This window comes from Artibeus jamaicensis, unplaced genomic scaffold (genome assembly GCF_021234435.1).
Source record: "Artibeus jamaicensis isolate MK-2021 breed Jamaican fruit bat unplaced genomic scaffold, CSHL_Jam_final contig_484, whole genome shotgun sequence".
Lineage (NCBI taxonomy): Eukaryota > Metazoa > Chordata > Mammalia > Chiroptera > Phyllostomidae > Artibeus > Artibeus jamaicensis.
The window spans coordinates 3503650-3525841 of NW_026521859.1; the positions used below are offsets into that span (position 1 = coordinate 3503650).

Below are 22192 nucleotides of genomic sequence, written 5' to 3' on the forward strand. Positions count from 1 at the left end.
CCAACCGTCTGCGACTACCTTCCAGTTCCGCGGGTAAGTTTACCAGTGATTGAAAAAACACCCTCGAAACATCCGGGAAAGGGGGAAGACTACGACTCCCAGAATGCGTGGTTTCCCGTTCTCTCCCGCCCTCGGCAGTTCCGACGCAACGCTCTGGGTGCTTCCTTTCGGCCTCATTGGCCAGCTTTCCCACCAATGGGGGAGCAACAAGGAGGGGCGAAACCCAGATACCCGGCTGATACAATACTGGGCGCCGCTGTAAACGCGAAGTAGAAGCTCTCGATTGGGCAGTATTTAGCTTTTGGTAAAGCGAGTTAACCAATCAGAGTATGTACATCCTCCCAGAGATCCCGCCCCTTCCTCAAGGTATCATTTGGTGGCGGGAAAAGTTCGCAAGTTTTCGCGCCGGGGCGGGGTCACCCAAGAAGGTCCGCGCGACTTTGGAGGAGGTAGCTGCAAGTTGACAAGCATGGCGGGGACCGTGGTACTGGATGATGTGGAGCTACGGGAGGCGCAGAGAGATTACCTGGACTTCTTGGATGACGAGGTGAGGGAGGCGCTGGGTTGCGAGGTTCGGGAGTTTGGAGCCTAGGAGGCGAACGGTCGGAGGCTGGCCACGCGGGACTCCGCTGCCCGAAGAGCAGTGAACGGGCCGGGCCGGGAGGTAGAGGCGGGCCAGGCCGGCCGGCGGAGGAGCCTTCCACCCCGATCTTTTAAGTTTTCTCAGGGTGGAGTCAGTCCTTACTTGTTTTTCTGTTCTTGAACCTTAGAGAGCCGTCCTGTGACTTTCTCCTAAGTACGAGTGATGGCTGGGTCGCGGGAGATTTGACAGGCTTTCTTCAAATGCAAACAAAACGGCAAAGTCAACTTGAACCTTTTGGAAGTCACTCGGCTCTCTTATCTTGGGGGGTTAGGTGGAGGAAGCTCTGCTATAGGATGGCAGTGATCTGCTGCGTGGAGGGTCTCAGGTTTTAGGGACTGACTTTCTGCTGGAAGACTTCCTAATTTGGCAGCGTTCTTCTTCAATACTAAGTGAGATGCAGAGAAAAAGTGATTGTTACGCAGATGAAGGGGCTTGGTGTACAACCCCAGATTGAAAGCCACAGAATGCTGGTAAAGCATCTTGAAGGGTTGCTGATGCTGTACACTAATAGCTGAGGCTCCCAACTCCTTTAGGTTTAGATATGAGAACTCTTTCTGTATTATACAGATGACTGGAAATTAAAATACTTTAATTATGTCTATAATTTTTAAATGGAAACTCATTTAAATATGAATATTAAAACCCCATTTAATTTATATTTTAACAAGGTTTGCAAAAAGAATTTATTGTTCTTTTATACTAATTATGAGCTCATTTTCATTCCCCATTAAAGGTTAAGAAATGACTGGAAACAGAAGCTGTTGATAATAGGAATAATAGCATGGACCTTGAGGAAGTCATAATCCCTACACGTTCTTTTGGGCGTATATAGAATCTGAGGCTAGTGAGTGAAAATATGGGAGAAATTGGGGTTCAGCTCTGCTGCAGAGATTGACATTTGCTGTGAGAGCTGCCTCTGTTTAAAAACATTTTTGAATTGTGGCTGTTGTTATCTGTGGTGGTGGCTATTTTGCAGGAAGACCAGGGAATTTATCAGAGCAAAGTTCGGGAGCTGATCAGTGACAACCAGTACCGGCTGATTGTTAATGTGAATGACCTACGCAGGAAAAATGAGAATAGGGCTAATCGGTGAGTGGCAGGTGTTTCCAAGGGGCTATCCTGGCTTTGGGTGAGAATGGCTCCCTTCCCTCTTTACCACATTGGAACTGGCCAAAATGTTTTGACCTTGAAGGCCTTATTGTCTCACCTTTACTCCCTGGCCTTTATCATTTAAGAATGTCCACTTCTATGTCCTGGCCAGGGGGAACTCAGTTGGTTAGAGCATTGTGCATGTACATACACCAAGGTTGCTGGTTTGAACCCTGATCAGGGCACATACAAGAATCAACCAATGAATATATAAGTGGGACAAGAAAATGATGTTTCTCTCTCTCTCTCTCCCCCTCCCTTCTTCTCTCTCTCCCACCCACTCCTCCCCTTCTTCTCTCTTTCTAAAATCAATTTTTAAAAATTTCAGAATGTCTGCTTCTGTTTTGAGAGTTAGTTGTTTTGAGTTCTGTCCTCTCTGCCTAATTATTTTTTCTTCTGTCCATATGCAGCCTCCTGAACAATGCCTTTGAGGAGCTGGTTGCCTTCCAGCGGGCCTTAAAGGATTTTGTGGCCTCCATTGATGCCACCTATGCCAAGCAGTATGAGGAGTTCTACATAGGACTGGAGGGCAGCTTTGGCTCCAAGCACGTCTCTCCCCGGACTCTGACCTCCTGCTTCCTCAGCTGTGTAGTCTGTGTGGAGGGCATTGTCACTAAGTGTGAGTGGGTTAAAATAAGAGTCTGTAAATGGAGGTGGGATAGACTTAAAGGGGCTGGGAGAGCAGGAGAGGTGGGGTAGAGCAGGGTAGCTGGTGGTATCAGAAAAGTGAAGCATTAAATTACTAGGTGAAATTTGGAGGAGCTCCAAGTGCATAGGGATTAGGAGGACCTTGAATGACCGCCCATGCCAGCAGAATGATGAGTTCTGCTGAGAGTGGAGGAGTTGTGGCTCTTGGCAGTCTCCTCTTTCTAACCCCAAACTTCTATTTCTCAATTGGGATCGGATGTACTTAAAGTTTTACGTGGGTATGGTGATGTTCTATATATAAATGTAAAGATGAATAAATGACAAGTATTACTGAAATAGCGTAACCAGTTGGAACATTAGTATTTGGAGTCGTCATAGGCTTGCCTGGGTTAGAGCTCACCTTTATCACTGTCTAGTTGGATCAACGTATATGCACGTTTCCCATTCCTAGGCTCTCTCGTTCGACCCAAAGTTGTCCGCAGTGTCCACTACTGTCCTGCTACCAAGAAGACCATAGAGCGACGTTATTCTGATCTCACCACCCTGGTGGCCTTTCCCTCCACCTCTGTCTACCCCACCAAGGTGAGGGGAGTGAACGATTGGGCCTCTTTGGAGGTTGTAGTCAGATAAATCTGTTTTCATGCAGGTAATCGGGTAATACTTGAAGTCTTCTAAAAGTAAATAGGGTGAAAAGTAAGGATTAGGGATTAATCTAAAGGAAACATAGATTGTTAGCCAGGAAATATGGAAAGTTGATGATTTTTATTTTAAAAAAGAATAAATACTTTAGAAAATTATGGAATGGTTGAAAAACGGAAAACAATCTACATCCATCTTTTAGCAAAGTTATAATTTTACAGTCTAAGTAATGTGGGAAAATATGCTATAATTCTGCTATGCACTCTTTGTAAGTATTTACCACAGTGTGAGAGAAGGGTTGGTGTAAGCAGCGGCTTTATTCTTAGTGTGCAGGCTGATCTGAATTGAGGATGATGTGAAGCCTTAATAAGACAAAAGAAGATGATCAACATTGATTATTTGATGTCTAAATTCATTCTATCAAAGAATACCTATTCCCATCGTTAATTCTAATTGAGAGCTACTATATCCAGAGAATTGTTAGGCACCATGGAGGACACAGGTGTAAATAAGACCCAGCCCTTGTCCTTAGTTTTATCAACTGGGGGAATCTTAACATATAAACAACTAAAACAAGAGTATCTTAGAATTGGAATTGCAACTTACTCTAGAATCATTCTGTCTACCTCCAGGTGATTTGTGGAGGTCTGGAGAGATTGAGTGACTTGTTTATGGTCCCAGGTGGTGATGACCCTAAGGGCTGGGACCCATGTCTTTTTTTATAGGCCAGTTGCATTTTGTAAGTTACCCTACTTTCTAGAAGTTACCCTTACTTCCTAGAATTTCTGCTCCGGGAAGTATTCAAGGAGTGCTCTTGTACCAACCTCTGTGGCCAAGCTTCTTTTCTTGAGCCGAGAAGTACGTCGGACCAGGTCACTGGAGCTGCTGTGTCTATTGTGGTGCTTGAGAGCTTGGGCTTTGGCGTTACACCTGCCTTGAGTCCTGGCTCTGCTCCTTACGGTGTGATCTTAGGGAGCTTACTTAACCTCTTTTTAAATCTGTTGTAAAATGTGAAAGATTGCCGTAATGATTCCATGAGATAATTCCTTGAAATAATAGCAGTGTTTTGCACATAGTAAGCATTCAGTAAGTATTGTGTTCTTTTGAAAATTCAAGTTGCAAAGAAATACAAATGTAAAAACGTTTTAACTGAAGTTGAACATACATACAGGGAAGCACATACAAGCGTACAGCTTGATGAATACCTATAAAATCAGCATCCAGCACAGGAAACAGAACTTTACCAGCAATCGGGAGTCCCTTTCGAGGGCCCACACTGCTGTGTCAGGCTGTCCTGATGTCCGGCAGCATAGATTATTTTTGCCTATTTTTATATTTTATCTAAATAAATACTTATACACACTGTGTGGGAGCTTCTGTTTGTGAGAGTTGTCCATGTTGTGTATAGGTGTATTTCGTGCATTTTCATTGTACAGTTCACTTGTGTGGATATGCCACATTTATTTAACCATTCTGTTGCTGGCATTTGGATATTGTCTAACTTTTGGTTATTAGGAATAGTGCTTCTGTTAACTTTGTAGTATAAGGCTTTGGGTGAGTGTTTCTGTTGGGTATTACCCAGGCGTGGAAATACTGCATCATAGTGAAAGCATATATTCAGTGTTAGTAGTGGAAGAATCTTAATTTAGATGTTAATATACCCATGGTCCCCTCAGACTATAGATTGCCTCTTCCATTTAGATGGTTTGCCATTAGAACAGATAAGGTTGGAAAAGCTAGAGAAGATACTTGGCTTTTTTTGTTTTTTGAATATTAAAATCTCATGAAGTCATCTTTAAATTATATCTGTTTCCCTTCCCCAAATAAGTGGGGTATTTCTGAGGCAGGGCTGAGATAACTGTGCTTTCTGTGTGCCTTTTCCAGGATGAGGAGAACAATCCCCTTGAGACAGAATACGGCCTTTCTGTCTACAAGGACCACCAGACCATCACCATCCAGGAGATGCCGGAGAAGGCCCCCGCTGGCCAGCTTCCCCGCTCAGTAGATGTCATTCTGGATGATGACTTGGTGGATAAGGTGAAGCCTGGTGACCGAGTCCAGGTGGTGGGGACCTACCGTTGCCTTCCTGGAAAGAAGGGAGGCTACACCTCTGGGAACTTCAGGTAAAGGGTCAGTTGTGAAGTGTCGGAATGCCGTCGGCAGCTTCCATTTCTGGTGGTGGTCTTTCTCCAGTTCGCCGTAATCCAGAGAGTTGTGACAGACGGGTGGAGCACTCTACCTGCCTGGGAGAGCGATGCCTCTTTTCTATCATGACACTGCTGATACTGCCTTATGCTGGGAGTGGGTTTACTGGTAGTATGATTTGTAGCTTCATGGCTTACTTGGGAGTATCTCGCGTATTCCTACCTCCTTCCTACATCTTCTACCTGAAGCTCTGTGAGTCAGCAGGAGATACATTCCCGAGATGAGGCATCGTCTGCATGTTTAGGTCATGGATGAACACAGAATCATCAACAACAGAGAATCGGTTGTTTAATCTAGAATAGTCTTTCCTTTTTCTTTTCTTTGTTTTTCAATTTGCAGTTCTAGATAATTAACCTAAAAAGGTTCTGATGTTAGGAATGGGAAATAACAGGCTTTCTCTCAATTCTGTTTGTTCCAGGACGATTCTGATCGCCTGCAATGTGAAGCAGATGAGCAAGGACATTCAGCCTTCATTCTCTGCTGAGGACATAGCCAAGATCAAGAAGTTCAGTAAAACCCGATCCAAGGTCTGGATGTCCTTCAGTGATTTGAGGGTGGGGGTGGATGTGTACCAGCTGTGTTTGGGCTTGGCCATCTTTGAACTGGATCCGGAGGAAGGCCAAGCTTTTTCCTCTGAAGTATTCGGTGCTAGCTTCTAGTTTTGACCCACTCAGCAAGTAACAGGTTGTCTTTGCTTTGTGTTCCTTAATATTTCTGTTGTGCTACCTGCTGGGCTGCTAAGTGAATCTAATATAAATAACGAATAGGAGTTAGAATATCAACATATCAATGAGTCTTTATTGAAGACAGTGATACATTGTAACTTAAAATGTTATTTTTTTAGTTCTCAAATTTGTCTTTTTAAAGACTATTTATATTTAGAATTGAACAAAATATAATGCATGTGTGATAATAGTTAATGCTGAAGCACAATACATACTCACTGAACCTGGAAACACTTTTCTGGCTTAAAAATTTATTTATTTATTTTAGATTTTATTTCTTTATCTTTAGAAGGGAAGGGAAGGAGAGAGGGAAAGAAATATCAATGTATGGTTGCTTCTCATGGGACCCCTGCTGGGAACTGGCCCCTGCTGGGAACTGGCCTGCAACCCAGGCATGTGCCCTGACTGGGAATCGAACTGCGATCTTTTGGTTTGCAGGCCCGTGCTCAATCCACTGAACTACACCAGCCAGGGCTTCTGGCTTAAAAATTAAGATCATTTATTGATTAGTATCATTGGAGAGTGTAAAGATAAACATTTCAATCTTGATTAGGGTTCACTTTTTTTCTTAAAGATTAAACCTCCAAGCAAGTTTTGGAATCCAGGCTTTCTTTGGACCTGTTCTGAAGATGATCTGATGTCTGAGATTTGTCTTAGAGAGGAAGCTGTTAGGACTGAAAACAGTGCTCATGTACACTTGTATTTCTTAAGGCATTTTGTACAGGCTACAGTGTAAAGTGAAGCTCAGCACAATCCCATTGAATCTCATTAGGCTTTTCTTGCCATTGCTATTTCTCCTGCAGGATATCTTTGACCAGCTGGCCAGGTCATTGGCCCCTAGCATCTATGGGCATGACTATGTGAAGAAGGCAATCCTCTGCTTGCTCTTGGGAGGGGTGGAACGAGACCTAGAAAACGGCAGTCACATCCGTGGGGACATCAACATTCTCCTAATAGGTATGGTGTTGGGGGTTCACCGTAGACGCTTGGCTTTCCCTTGCAGAGTGTGGTGTGGGACGCTGCAGCCTGTGAGGTGGTATGTTCTGTACTTGGCTGTATTTCAGTCCCATCAAAGGGCGAAAAGATAAAATGAGTCTTTTTATTATTTCTAGATCTCCATTTATATATCTACAGTATATTCCACAAATGCTACAGAGGAAGTGAAGGAAATAATGTTAATAACCTATTACTGTATTTTCTGTTATTCTAAGGGCTGTTTGATAAAAAGCAGAACTTGCTGGGGAGTGTGGGGGAGTTTCTTAGAGAGTCACTGCTGCCCCCATCCAATTACAGGAGACCCATCGGTTGCTAAGTCTCAGCTTCTGCGGTATGTGCTTTGCACTGCCCCCCGGGCCATCCCTACCACCGGCCGGGGCTCCTCTGGAGTGGGTCTGACGGCCGCTGTCACCACAGACCAGGAAACAGGTAAGGGAGCATTTAAGGGTCCTTGGCAAATGTCCAGCAGTGAGATGGAGCGTAACTTCAGGTGCTTGCTCTAGGTACTGGCTTCCGTTGGGAAGATATACTTGAGAGGTTAGTTTGGGCCAGATTGTAGAGGACTGAGCATTGTGGCACTAGTGGGTGAGTTAAATTTAAGTTTGGGTCGCCTTTGGACAAGAATGTCTCCCAGAAGGCTATTTTTAAAAGAGTTTTGAAGGAGCAAGTGAGTTGGAAGGGAAATAAAAATGAAGATTGTACTATTTCCTAAATTAGAGGAAGGGGTTTCAAGAGTAGCAGTACTATTTCCTAAATTAGAGGAAGGGGTTTCAAGAGTAGCAAAAGAGAACAGAGATCTAGTTAGGAAATTACTTGAGGATGAGGATGAAGAGAGAAAAATCTATGAAGGAAGTTGATTGGAGGCTAGTTGCTTAGGGGTCAGAGTGGGACAAGGAGGTGAGGTTCAGGTTGGAGCTTGAAAATGCGACCCACCAGGGAATCCTCTGTGTCTAGGAGCTGACGTCACTCTATTCTCATGTGTGTCAGTGAGAGGTGCAGAGGGGTGGGATTGACGTCTCCCTTCTGTCCCCTACAACCTGGACCGCAGCATGTATTACTACCTCCCTACTCCCCAGGGGAACGCCGTCTGGAAGCGGGGGCCATGGTCCTGGCGGACCGAGGCGTGGTCTGCATCGATGAGTTTGACAAGATGTCTGACATGGACCGCACCGCCATCCATGAAGTGATGGAGCAGGGTCGAGTCACCATCGCCAAGGCTGGCATCCACGCGCGACTGAATGCCCGCTGCAGTGTTCTGGCAGCAGCCAACCCCGTCTATGGCAGGGTCAGTGGAATCAGGCACTTAACCATTGTCCTCACCTTCATTTAGTTCTGCTGAGTAACTGGGCCGAGAGGTTCGGTTCAGGCGACCCAGGGGAACAAGAAGCCAAAGGCCAAAGTCAGCTTATCCTCTTGTTACCACCTTTGGGGTGGAGCCAGGGTTCCTCACCCATCATACAGATCAGAACCCCCTGGAAAGTTACTTACTTAAAGTAACTTCAGAAAACACAAGTGACCTGCCGTGTCGCTTCCCAGGTGATCTGTATTGACATTGAAATGAAAGCGCCACATACGTACGTGTGGTGGGAGGACTTACAGACAGAACAGAGATACGATGTGGAAAGTAAAAGCCTTTCTTTTCCTGTTTTTTCCCCAGGAAATAGCCAGTAACAGCTCTTGAGTGTTTTCAGAAAAAAAAATCATGTACCAAAAATGCACTCTCTATCTCCTTTTAAAATTAGTCTGTCTTTGGTTCTTAGCATGACTGTAGTGTGCTGAGATATAATCTTGTATTTATTCCAATTGGGGTTTGCTGAGTTTTGCCTTTTTTTTTTTAACAGCTCGCTAGTATTTTGTTATATGGATTCATAGTAAATTTGTTTAACTAGTCTCCATTTGATCACCATTTTTTTAAAGATTTTTTATTTTTATTTATTTATCTTCAGAGGGGAAGAGAAAGAGAGGGAGAGAAATATCAATGTATGGTTGCCTCTCGTATGTCCCCTGCTGGGAACTGGCTTGCAACCCAGGCATGTGCCCTGACTGGGAATTGAACCACGATACTTTGGTTCGCAGGCCCGTGCTCAATCCACTGAGCTACACCAGCCAGGTCCATTTGATGAGCATTTGCTGTTACCCCTTTTTCCTTCCTGCTTTTGTGAATGAATTGCAGCGAACATCCCTTTATTTGTGTTTTGTTATACATTATACATTTGGGAATATGCCTGTATGTTAAATACCTACCAGTGGAATTATACTGAGTTACAAGCGTTCTTATTTTGGTAGAGATCGCCAAATTGCCTTCTTTTAAAAAAAAGATCTTATTTATTTTTAGAGAGAGGGGAAGGGAGGGAGAAAGAGAGGGAGAGAAATAGCAATGTGTGGTTGCCTCTCATGTTTTTTACTGGGGACCTGGCCCGCAACCCAGGCATGTTCCCTGACTGGAAATAGAACTAGCGACCCTTTGGTTTGTCGGCTAGCACTCAATCCATTGAGTTACACCAGCCAGGGCCAAATTGCCCTCTTTAAGATTTTTGCCATAATAATACTATTAACTAATACTTATAAATACTTTATATTTATCAACTTCTTTCATCCTCACAATAACCCCTGTGAGGTTAGGTGGTTTCCTCATTTTACAGATGAGAGAATGGAGGCTTAAAAGTTTAGGTAACTTGCTTAAGAGTCACATACTAGAAAATGACAAAGCTGGGATTGGAACCCAAAGCCCGTGGTGGGCTCTGGCCATCCCACTGTGAGAATACCTTTTTTGGTGGTGGTTTTGAAACTTACAGGCGCCTGATCCCTAGCCCAGAGTTTCTGAATCCAAATCTCTGGATTGGGGCGCTGGGTAATTACGGTTTAAAAAGGCTCCATAGTTTGGTTGTAATGATAGTGTGGGTTGAGAACTACAGGTTTTTAGATTAATGCTAATGTGTGTTTACATTGTTCTGAAGGATTATAGGGAAATGTAGGGAGAAAATGGCAAGTCTGGAAATGTGAACGTGGTCGGAATAATTATTACCTGCAAGGTTGTAAGACCCTCTGACTAAAGTGTGTGTGGGGGTAGGTAGGCATCAGCCTACTAGGTCTTGAATTGAAAGATAAGAATATAGGAATTCTTGACTCCCAGGGGAAAACTCCCATGGTTCTTAAGACATTATTATGACTTGTAGATTATTGATCGTTTTTATTTTACTCGTTACCTTCTGAGTAAGGGGCTCCAGAGTTTCCAGGTGCTTCCGGTTTAGCCAGCTGGTCTTGTCTTTATAACAGGTAGGGAAGAGGGAGTCATTTTTCAGGGTTGGTCCTGCCTCGGGAGTGAGAGGAGCAGAATAAAGCTCAGGAAGGAGGAGGCTGGTTTTGATACCCACACGCAGCCTGTTAGAGCCACTTCCTTGCCCTTTGTGTTGGTTTTAGCCTACACTTCACTGTTTTCTTGTGTTCCCAGTATGATCAGTACAAGACCCCTATGGAGAACATCGGGCTGCAGGACTCGCTGCTATCCCGATTTGACTTACTCTTCATCATGCTGGACCAGATGGACCCTGAGCAGGATCGGGAGGTCTCGGACCACGTCCTCAGGATGCACCGTTACCGGGCACCAGGGGAGCAGGATGGCGATGGTGAGACCATGGGAAGAGTGAGGAAGGGAATCTAAACAGATCCCTTCATTTAAGGCCCAACTGAGGGGTTGGTGGGTGTCAGGGTTGACGTCAAAGATGCCCTTCCTTGCCTGGCCACCTCCCCTTCTTACTGGAGATTATTCTAAGGTGTGTCTTTTGTCCATTTCTGGGTCTGGAAATACCTTTTAGGCATCTTTTGTGGGCCAAGTGGTTCCACCTCCCTTCCTTGTGGATTCCACATGTCTGCTTCCTTATGGGTCCTTTCTTTGTGAGTCTCGCCTCCCTTCCTGTGCTGTAGAAGAAGCGATTTCCCCTAGGTTGAACTCTTTCTTACTCTCTCAACTTGGGTTTTCTAGCTATGCCTTTGGGCAGTGCGGTGGATATCCTGGCCACAGATGATCCCAACTTTAATCAGGAAGACCAGCAAGACACCCAGATTTATGAGAAGCATGACAACCTTCTGCATGGGAACAGGAAGAAAAAGTGAGCATTTCTCTTACCTGTCCCTCGAGGGAACCTGAGATTTGTGTCATATTGGACATGTGTACACCTGATGTTGTATTACATTGGGGCATGTGTATGTATATATGCTGCCCAGGTTAAGATATGCTTGGCATCATAACATGGTTATGTGTTCTTTCCTTCTGGATCCGTAGGTGGACCATCTTTTCCTGGGCACTTGCCTTGTAAATGTTCGTGGGTGATTAAACTTAGGTTCTGATCTCTTCCTCAAATAGAAGGCTCGGTGACATACCTAACCCATGGTGGGGGTGTGATGTCACCCTCGTATGTGAAGGGTTGCACAAGTCATGAAGCTGTTATGCTGGGTTCATGGTGAAGGGTCCGTAGATGGCAAGCTCTGGAGGCTTTGCAAGTGGATTTGGATGAAGGAAACTGATCAGGTGCTCAAAGCATGAAATGTGAGGTCTCCTACCTCTGTTTTTGGCTGTGGTGCAGTAGGGAGCATAACATAATCTTTAAATCTGCTGGTTTAACAACATAAAATTTGCAGTCAGAAAACTGAATGTGAGTCTCCTTATGCATCTCTTAAGTCATAGCTTTCCTATATATACAATAGGGTAAATAATATCTAAACTTCTTACCTCAAAAGTAATATCTAAGTAATACTTGTAGAATTAAATAAAAAGATGTGAAAGGGCCTTGTACTTGTTCCATACGAGATGCATGATAATGAGTTCTAGGCTGTGTCTGCCTTGCCCCTTGACCTCTCTAAGGAGAGGCAAAGCCACTGCCCCCAGCAGGTGCTGAGGTGTGGCAGGGCAGTGCAATTCACTGTGTGCGGGTCCAGGGAGAAGATGGTGAATGCAGCTTTCATGAAGAAGTACATCCACGTGGCCAAAATCATCAAGCCCATCCTAACACAGGAGTCGGCTGCCCACATTGCAGAGGAGTACTCACGCCTGCGCAGCCAGGACAGCATGAGCTCTGACACAGCCAGGGTGAGAGTGCCCGAGGGCGGGGGGACCTGGGCGTCCCTGAAATGTGTGGCTGGGGAACAGAGCCTCCTCTCCGAGGACTCTGAAACCATTTTAATGTAGTGGTTTTTGACTTTTTCTTTCTGGTCTTTACACAGTTTTAATCATTTCTGTTTTCGGAAGAAAGTGAAATGGGAGCCCCAGAGATAACATGTATCAGGTCAGCTCAGATAGTTTTGGCCCCTGGAAGTTGTGATCTGTTTAGCAAACATGAACAACTTCTGGTAACTGAATTAGTCTCTGTTTTCTTACCTGCAGCATTAAAATGTGAAGTGCTGTCCAAGAGCTCAGGTCTGGGATGGGGAAGCAGAATGGTAGATAGAAAGGTCATACATGCAGAGTTAAAACACAAACCACAGCGTGGCACCTGAAAATGCTGGGGATCGATGAAGACGCTATCAGCTTCTCCTTTAGACTTTCCCAAAAATGGTATGAGTCTCAGGAAAGGATGCCCAGAGTGCGGTACTTGAGTTGGACTTTGACCATGATTTGGAGTGGGGCAACTGCTGGTTTTCCAAAACTAGTTCTTGAAACGTTACACACCAGCCCATGAATTTATCTGAATGTTTTGGGGGCACCTTAGTTCATACAGGATTTCACAAACCCGAGTCCAAATCCCTCATTATGCAATAGAGACACAGACTCTTGGATTTAGATGTGATTCCAGGTCGTCTGTGCCAGCCTCACACCGGGACAGGCGGTCCGTTTTCTGGAATTTCTGCCGGGACGTCCCCGACGCCTCCAGGGAAAGCAAGCCTCGTGCCTCACTGCCTTGAAGTCTTAGGATATATATGCTTCTGCTTGCTGAACTTAAACTGCTTCCCTGTGACTTTCACCCATGGGTCTCAGTTTTGCTTTCTGGAGATTTTGTATGACTTGTCTTCAGATTAAATAGCCCCTGTCTTTTTAAGTTCCCCATAGTGTGAATACATTCCAGTGTGTCAGAGGCCCTCTCACAGAACATAATGTACCAGTCAGAGCTTATGATGGAGTATATAACCTCCAAACTCTGTTCAATTAAATTTCTGAATCATTGACAGATATGGTTAACCTATATAAATGAATATATTTGTTTTTGAATGTCAGATTTGGTTTAAGCCATAACTTTGAAAACTTGGAAGTAGAAGTAACCACATCCATCCCTGATGCATCACGCAGCGGAGATGAGGGGCTGCAGAGAGTCCCAGCCCTTTGTTTTGGTCCAAGGTCTTCAGCTAGCTTTTGGACCATGCACAAAGCCTTTCACCTGTCAGGTCATGGTTCCCTTATTCATAAAATAATGAGAGGGTTGCATAATGTCAGGGCTTAACTAGAAGGGCACATCAGAATCACCTGAAACTTAAAAAAAGGAAGCACATAAGTCTATTACTAAACACATACCGATTCCTTAGGCCAGGGATCCTATTCAGACAATAGTAGTTAAAAGAGATGAAAGCACCGCAGTTCGGCAGGCGCCCACCCCCGTGAGGACCACTCGGCAGGAGCACGTCAGACTGCTGCTCTTCCTCTGGGCCTAGTGGGTTTCGCCAACTTCCGAAAACATGGCCTCTTTCATCCCTTCCCTCAGTGTGCCTTGGACAAATTGCTTGACTCTCATTTTACTTATCTATAAAACTTTTCAAAAAAGAGTATGTAATGACAAAGAATATAAAAGCAAAGTTCTTGGTGCATTTCAGGCTCGCTGTAAGGGATTATTTCTCTCCCATCACTTTTGTACTTTTTCTAGGCCTTTTTTTTACTTTTCCAGCTGTAAGATGCCTAGTTTTCTTTCCTGTAGTACACCCACGCTTCCCTCCCTCAGCGCTTTCTCACACAAAGTTCCATGATAATTGTTATCCTTCTGAATTTTCTGTGGTAGTTATAAAGAATACAGGACTCTGAATCCATTGCTTGGACTTCCTAGAGCTTTTCTAGTAGTGTCATTATTCCCTTTTCAGTGCGGTGGGAATGGTGGGCGTGCCTGAAGAAGATGCGTAATTCTGGATGAGTAGTAATCTTCTGTTTTCTTCTGCAGACGTCTCCAGTTACAGCGCGGACACTGGAAACCCTGATCCGATTGGCCACGGCCCACGCCAAGGCCCGCATGAGCAAGACTGTGGACCTGCAGGATGCAGAGGAAGCCGTGGAGTTGGTCCAGTACGCTTACTTCAAAAAGGTGAGGACTCAGATGCTTGGTGAGGGGTTCTTCCGAATTAATCATTGCTGCTTGGGCTTCAGAGCCTCCCACGGCTGTCACGTGTGTCTGGGTCATCAGCAGAAAGCAGTGTCTGTCCCTTTCTCTGGGACCCACAGCACTAGGGGTTCCCAATTCTTGCTGCCTGTCAGAATCAGCTGGAAAGCTTTAAAATACCGATGCCGGAGCCCCTGGAAGGATGCCGGTTCCACTGATGTGCTGTAGTGCTGTAGCTTCTCTGCTTCCTTGGCCTCTTAGAAGAGTAGATGTTTCTAAACGATTGCCCTTGATAATCTTCCTCTACCTTTCTGCTTGGCAGCCTCTTCAGGTCAGTGTTCTAGGGACACCTCAAAACCTCATGTAGAAGCTGAACTCTCAGACTTGGCTCTTGTCATATTTCTGCTTGTGACATTGCATCTCTGTCGTTTTAGTCCTTGAAGACTTGACTCCCTTTTACTCATTATTCGTGCCCCTGGACTCCCATCCTTCAGTCTGGTGAATTGTAGTCTTTTGGGGTTTAATTGTGGGTCTGATAAGCCTTTCCTGGCTGTGTCTTGCTAGGGTGGAAGTATTCTTAAATGTGTGAACACCCGATTTATAAAGAAATGAATTGTTTCCCACTTAACCATTATAGGCTGGAGTTTTGGTTTTGTATTTTTTTATTCATTTCTCTGTTCAGTAAATACTCATTGAGTACCTACTGTGTGAAAGGCATTAAACACATGACCCAGCATTTCTAAAGATGGGTAGCAGCCTGTCCCTTGGTCCTGGTTCTGGGACTTGGGGACAAAGAGAGGCTTAGGTGAGTCATTAGACCTGTGGACATCATTTCTGCTGATGGTGCAGAAGGGACTCTTACTCAGTGGTCTTTATTCAGTTCTTTGGCATCAGTGACCTCTCTCACCCACCCATACATCCTTGGCTTGCCCCTAGGTTCTGGAGAAGGAGAAGAAACGTAAGAAGCAAGATGATGATGAATCAGAGATAGAAGATGAAGAAGAGAAAAGCCAGGAAGACCAAGGACAGAAGCGGAAGAGGTAAGGTGGGGCAAAGGGGAATGAGAGAAAGAGACTGCGGTCGGGGTTGGGGGAGGTGTGGAGGGTGGATCGCGTTGGTAGACACCGGGTTCTTCTGGGAAAGGCATCTGGATCTTCAGGGTTTGGGGGTGAAGGTGACTTGGACAAAGGAGAGAGTGAGCGATCCCCTTCAGTGGGGTGGCGTTTGTCCTCTTTCCTGCTCAAGAAATGTTGAGTAGCAGGATCAGTAACTCACTCGGAAGTTTTTGAGTATACATTTCGGAATGTTTCCCTCAAGATTAATTATTCGTTCTGGGACTGGGGTTGAATTTGTGAGGGTGGGTGGTAGGGAAAAAGTTGTGAGAAGCAGAAAAAGTAACAGCTCATACAGGCCTGGGCCTAGTGTTTCACTTTGTTTCTAGAAGCTTCTGGTTCTTTTTCTCATGGTCAGAGGAACAGGGTAGTGCTTCCTAAAGCTTTTCTTAACTCCTGTGGTGTGGGTATTTTAGGAGGAAGACTCGTCATCACTCAGATGCCAGGGATGGGGACTCATATGACCCCTACGACTTCAGTGACACAGAGAAGGAAATGCCTCAAGGTAATAGAGTGTCCCTTACTGATCATGAGGTGGTTCCTTTGACTCCTGATGTTTTAGTTGCTCTGTGCATTGCATTTTATGGGCGGGGGGGCTCCCATTTTCTCCGCTTGGGACCCTGTGTCCAAGAGGTTTATTCCAAGAGAGCCTCAGAAATTCATAGTAAAACTGGAAAATAAGCTTTGCACAGTTGTTTGTTTTCCTCCTAGATCAACTGTGCTCTTCGCCAAGCCTGGCACTGGCGCCCAGATAATGTGTATGGAGCGTCTCCTGCTCAACACAGTTCTTAACATTGTTCCTTCACTGGAGATTTCCCTTTATCCTATTTGTCCTTCTTGGTCCCTTAAGAGCCCTAGGAAATAGTTTGCAGCAGAGTCATTGGGGGGTGGGGAGCAGGAAAGGTCATTTCTCTGGTGTTTTTGCAAATGACTTTTTCACCTTGTCGTCTTCTCGCTCTGCAACCATTTATCTCAAGTGCAAACTCCAAAGTCAGCGGACACACAGGAGGCCGTGGAATCCCAGCAGGTGGAGCTGAGTGAATCCAGGTGGGTAGGGAAGTGGATTCCACGTGTCTTGGCAAGGCAAGGGCGTCTTGTGTGGGAGCAGGCGTGAAACCAGCCTCCTGCCGGTGGGGCTCGGAACCAGGGCTCTTAAAACACAGTTCATCCTCTGCTTCTGAGTGCAAACCAAAAAAATTTTGCAAAAATTGTTTGTAAAGAATTCTTGTATACCCTTTACAAAAAAATTTCCTAGTTTACGCTTTACCATTTGCTTTCTAAATAATTCTCTTTGGGTGGGAATTTTAAACCTGAAGTTCTTGTGAGGTCAGAAAGAGAAGATAGAGCAAGGACAAAGCTTGTGTCTTTGAACTTTCGGTTCTTCTCAGTAAGAGATATAGATAGATAGATAGATTTGTGTATAAGTAAAAATATACCGAAAAATAGAAATGGATTTATAAAAAAAAAAAGAAAAAGAAATGGATTTATATATAATTTATAGCTAACATTTTCTGAAACTCTTGTGGTAAAAACTCTTCATCTCAAACGACAATTCACTAAGGAAAAAACAAATATATATATATATTTATGAATATAAAAGTATGTGTATATTTATAAATAAACATTTGTATATTTAATATATAAATAAGTACATTGTATATACATCACATAATTATGTAAATAAACATAAATACATAAAATATGTATTATAAGTATATGTAACTATACTTATATAAAACTTAAGCATAAGTATATGTTTATAGGTTTAAATGTATTTGTATGTTTATACATTTAAATATAAAATATTTATATATTTACAAATATAAATATATATGTATATATGTGAGGTCTGTCTGGAAAAAGTCAAGCCATTGCTAATATAAGGAGAACAGTTTGCACACCATCAATGTACCCTGGCAGCCAGGGAGAGTGGACTGAAATGGGTATAGGTGAACAATGACGACATCACTGTACTGGTCAGTGAGGGTGGTAGACACTATTTACTAACGTGTACTGTGTGGCTGTCGCATTCAGAATGATAGAGCTGAGTGAGTAGAGCAGTGAATCGATGCCTCAAGGTAATAGAGTGTCCCTTACTGATCATGAGGTGGTTCCTTTGACTCCTGATGTTTTAGTTGCTCTGTGCATTGCATTTTATGGGCAGGGGCGGGGCTCCCATTTTCTCCACTTGGGACCCTATGTCCAAGAGGTTTATTTCAAGAGAGCCTCAGAAATTCATAGTAAAACTGGAAAATAAGCTTTGCACAGTTGTTTGTTTTCCTCCTGGATCAACTGTGCTCAAATTTTGTGTTAAGCTCTAACATTCCTCTGCGGAAACTATTCAGATGGTTCAGACGGCTTTTGGGGATGATGCAATGAGTGCAGTGCAAATAAAAGTGGTATAAACACTTCAGAGATGGTCAGGAATTTGTTGAAAGTGATCCACATTCTAGAAGGCCTGCAACAAGCAGAACACCTGAGAATGATGAATGTGTACAGGCTGCAGTCAACAAAGATCGGTGACTGAACATGTGAGAACTAGAAGCTGATCTGGGGATTCCAAAAGCTACTGTGTCTGAGATTTTGAAGCAGGTTCTTGGCATGAAATGTATTGTGGCAAAATTTAATTTGCAATTCAGGAAAGTATGAGGCAGCTGATGGTGATTCCAACAAAGGATTTTGTAGAGTGTTTTGAACAGTGGAAGAGATGCTGGGAGAACTGTGTGAGGGCCTAAGGTGCCTACTTTGAAGGGGACTGAGGTATCATTGTCCTAAGTACAGCGTTTCTTCTATCTTCAATAAATGTCTCTTTTTCATATTACATGGCTGGATACTTATATTTGTTTTTTCTCACCAAATTGTTATTTCTTTTGAGATGAAGAGTTTTAACACTAGTTTTAGAAAGTTTTATCTATAAATTTTGTTACTGAACACCAAAAAAACTATGACTAAGGTTTGATTTTTTTCTTTTATTACCTTAAACACACATACAACATGATAGGTTTACTGAAGAAAATTGAAAACATGGAAAAGTAGGAAAACACATTAAGATCAATTGTAATTCCACTCCCCAGAGATAACTATTGAACTCTGTCTGATAGCACTTTCTGAATCAGCCCATATAGATCTCTTTCTAATGACAACGGAGTGTCCGTAGTATGGATGTGTATAATTTTAGTGTTTTCTAATGATGGACATTTAGGTTCTATCATTAGGACCTGTTTACAGTAAACATTCTCATTTATCAGTGTGCTTGTGCAAGTGTAGCTAATTAAGGTTAATTTCTAGAAGTGGATTCCCTGGGTCAAAGGATATGTACTTCAGAATTTTAGTACGTGTTGCTAAATTGCTTCCAAAGATGCCATCCCAGTTTACATTTCTACCAGCAGTGTGTGGGAATGCCAATTTCCCCACACCCTCAAAGGCCTCTTGTTTTAAAATACTTGTATTTCTCAACATGCTCAAATTGAAGGTTTGAGGAACTGTACAACAGTTTAGTGTTAAAGGGGGAAACTCAGGTGTGGAACTGCCATCAAAGGCGCGCGCAGGGGTGACTATACTGCACTAACACCTTAGGTTTTCCCAACATAGATCTTGCCTGAAAGCATTTGGGTTAGTCTGTCTCCTTCACCCTTGTTTTCCTGTCTTGGGCAGGTTGAAGGCATTCAAGGTGGCCCTCTTGGAGGTGTTCCGGGAAGCTCATGCCCAGTCGGTGGGCATGAATCGTCTCACAGAATCCATCAACCGGGACAAAGAAGAGCCATTCTCCTCAGAGGAGATCCAGGCAGCGCTGAGCAAGATGCAGGACGACAACCAGGTTATGGTGTCGGAGGGCATCATCTTCCTCATCTGAGGAGGCCTCGTGTCTAAACTTTGGGGATCTGCCAAGAAAGTCCCCACCCTAACTCCCAGTTTGGTCTTTGCCTTTCTTCCTGTGAATAAGTGTTTAATTGAATTGAAGCCAAGGGGCATGTGCTGAAGCTGAATCAGGACTTGCTGGAAGCTTTGGGAATGAAAGCTGCCATGAGGTAGAGAGTGAAGTGGGAAAGGGCCAAGACTGTTGCCTCTTGTTGCAAAAGACTGGATCCCCAAATGGAAGACTTCTGAGTATATTGGGGCTCATCTGGTTTTTGTTCATCCTTTCAGTGTTGGTTGGCTTTTATTTTCTCCCAAGCACTTTGGTCTAGAGCAGGCTTTAAGGTCTTTACACTGGTGGAGAGAAGTTCTGGAAGCAAGTCATGGAGGCCAAGAAAGCTTTCTTTGCACAAACACCAGTCAAGACCAATATGATAAACCTTTGGCCTAAATACTCAAGACTTTGGATATACTTACCCATTCTTATTCTATGCATATGGCCTTTGTACTGTGTGCTGTTACAGACACATTTAATTTTTTCTTAAAAGCTCTGCCCTACAAGATTTACTGCTCCTGTATTTGCATGAGTCCACCACAAGGTGGCAGCAGGCTACCGTGCACTCTGCAAGTTAGGTCTTATAGTCAGTTTTCTTCCTCAGTGACACCAGCATTTATCAGTCCAAGTTGTAAGCACCAGACCCTGCTGATTTAAAATAGCTAAATAGCCACAGGAGGCCAATGTGTGGAAGTCTAGGAGGAGAATGATTCTCTGCTGGCTTCCCGAGCCCAGGTGAAATCCCCTTCATGAGAAACAATACCTGATATATCTGATATCTCAAAATCATGTGAGTTTTGCCCATAAAGAAATAACAGGATTTTTGTGAAACCACATATACCTGTGTGTACAGCTTTTGGGGTTTGTTAGTCTGTACAGATGTTTGTAGATGGGCCAGGGCAATATTTCTACTGTTGTATGGTTTGAATACCTTCTGAAAAACATTTAAAGTTACTTAAAATTTTTTTAAATGGTGTGATTTTATGGGGGCCTTGGTCACATGCACTGGAAGCTGCTTGGAAGAGAAGAGGCTTGGCTGGTTCTCTGCTGTCAGACTGACGTGGTGCTTCTTTATGTTCAGAGGGGCCCCTCCCCCTGAAGCTGTGAAGCAGAAGATTTTCTTTTTCCTTTGGTTTTTCGTGGCATAAGGTTTTTGGAGGGAAGACAACCTTGTTGGGGAGGTCCATTTAATCATCTTTGTGGTTTATTCACAGTTACGAAGTCTGGGTCCTAGTGGGAGTGATCTAGAGAGCACAGTTCCAAAGGGGGGAGGGCGGTGGTCCCAGAGGGAGACTGATGTCGGGACCGGCAGCGGGTGTGATGTACTGGAGGCGACAGTAGGTGCAGAGGTGGGCTTTCCTGCTCTTGAGGCCTGCAGGCTGGGGACATGTATGCCTAATGTGTCAGCATGTGCAGGGGTGCGCAGAGTAGGTTTACGGTTTATGTGGAAACTAATAGAAAAATAAATAAGAACAAACTTTCACTTAAACCCACTTTTGCCCATCCCTGTATACCGAATGAGGACACAAAGTAAAGAGCTATGGGAATCAAGGGGTCAGTAGAGAATCGGGGGGAGGGTGGAACCTACTGACGGGGCACTGGTGTAGAGAAAAGCTAGGGGTTTTCAGGGGTCTTCTCAAGTCATATGTTTCGAAAAGGCCAAACACTTTGTCAATAGGACTCTTACTCTCTACCCTTCGCTCCTGAGGAAACTGAGGCACAGAGAGGGAGAGTGACCAGGAGCACCCAGCGTTTTGGTAGTGCCTGTAATGCCAACTGTACCGTGCTGACTGCTCAGCTCTGCAAGCAAATGAACAGAAGATAGAAGGCTGTCGAGGCAGCCACGATGGACGTTGTAGTAAAATAACGTACTGTTAGGGACTCAATCTCTACAGTGAGTTTTTAAAAATTTGTGTGTATAATTTTCCAACTTAGGAAAAAATAAAAGAAGTCAGTAAGCACTTAAAGAAGTTTATTGCCAAGAGCTCGCAATTCCTGCCTGAACCTGAGGAAGGCAGCGCAGGCCGAGGCCTCCTGGCTCGCTGGTGCCCCCAGAGGGCATGGATTGCAGTGACGACCCAGATTTGTCAGGAAAAAACACGGGCTTTGTTCCAAAAGAGAAGTGTTTACATTTAGGTCTGCCATCTGAAACAGTTAAAATAATTGGTGGGGCCTACAGAAATGAATTGTACCTTGAAAAATTATGCTACCTTATTCCTTAACTCTCCTGGATAAGTGAAGCATCCATATTGAAAGGATTGTTTTCAAGAGAGCTTTTGCTAGGTTGCTGGAACTGAATCTCTTCTCTGTGACCAGATAACTTTGGTTAAGTTTGTGCCGCTTGTCGTTCCATCTGTGTGATGGGATGACTGCTGCCTGTGGGGCACGTGTGAGACGCAGCAGAGCGGGTGGCGAGTGCCCACCGCATGGACCAGTCTCTGAGACTTTCATTAGTACTGCAGGTTACAGGTTTCACGAAAGTAAAATGATTCGTTTTGATAGGGGTTTCTTTTCTAAAAAGGGATCTGTTGATTAAGACCATTTAAAGTGGTTTCTCCCTTGCTGAGTTCCCGAACTCTTCCCTTCCTTGCCCTTCCTGGCGCCCAGTTGGTTTGGCTCTGACTCAAGCACTTCTCACACGGAGGACCCCCTACTCCCAGCTTCTGGAAGTGGGTTCTTCAGCCTGGAATCTGTCCGGTGTGGGCAGTGCTACCTTAATCCTCATAATATCCCTGTGAGTTTGGGTTATTGAGACAGCATGAAGGAGGAAGATAAAGAGCTTTGAAAAAGGCTCCCAGAAATCAGAGAATCCATAGGTTATTTATCCCCTTCTCATTTTCCAGAGTTTTCAAACCACACCAGTTGTCCTGCTG

General features: G+C 44.2%; 1 protein-coding gene across 2 annotated transcripts; it reads left to right on the plus strand.

Annotated features, from left to right (window-relative positions):
- The first annotated feature begins 246 nt into the window (after positions 1-246).
- On the plus strand, positions 247-21280 carry MCM3 (minichromosome maintenance complex component 3). 2 transcript variants are annotated; one of them, XM_037159562.2, is made up of 17 exons: positions 247-547; positions 1620-1732; positions 2203-2411; positions 2892-3022; positions 4964-5202; positions 5703-5811; positions 6813-6966; positions 7303-7434; positions 8082-8290; positions 10457-10631; positions 10988-11114; positions 11941-12091; positions 14142-14282; positions 15234-15337; positions 15826-15914; positions 16387-16456; positions 19064-21280. In XM_037159562.2, exons 1-17 carry the CDS (start codon positions 470-472, stop codon positions 19260-19262), a joined length of 2430 nt encoding a protein of 809 aa, XP_037015457.2. In that variant the 5' UTR covers positions 247-469; the 3' UTR covers positions 19263-21280. The 2 variants fall into 2 exon arrangements, with proteins under 2 accessions (XP_037015457.2, XP_037015458.2); XM_037159563.2 differs by lacking the exon at positions 1620-1732 and having other exon boundaries at positions 495-547.
- Positions 21281-22192: the final 912 nt, after the last annotated feature.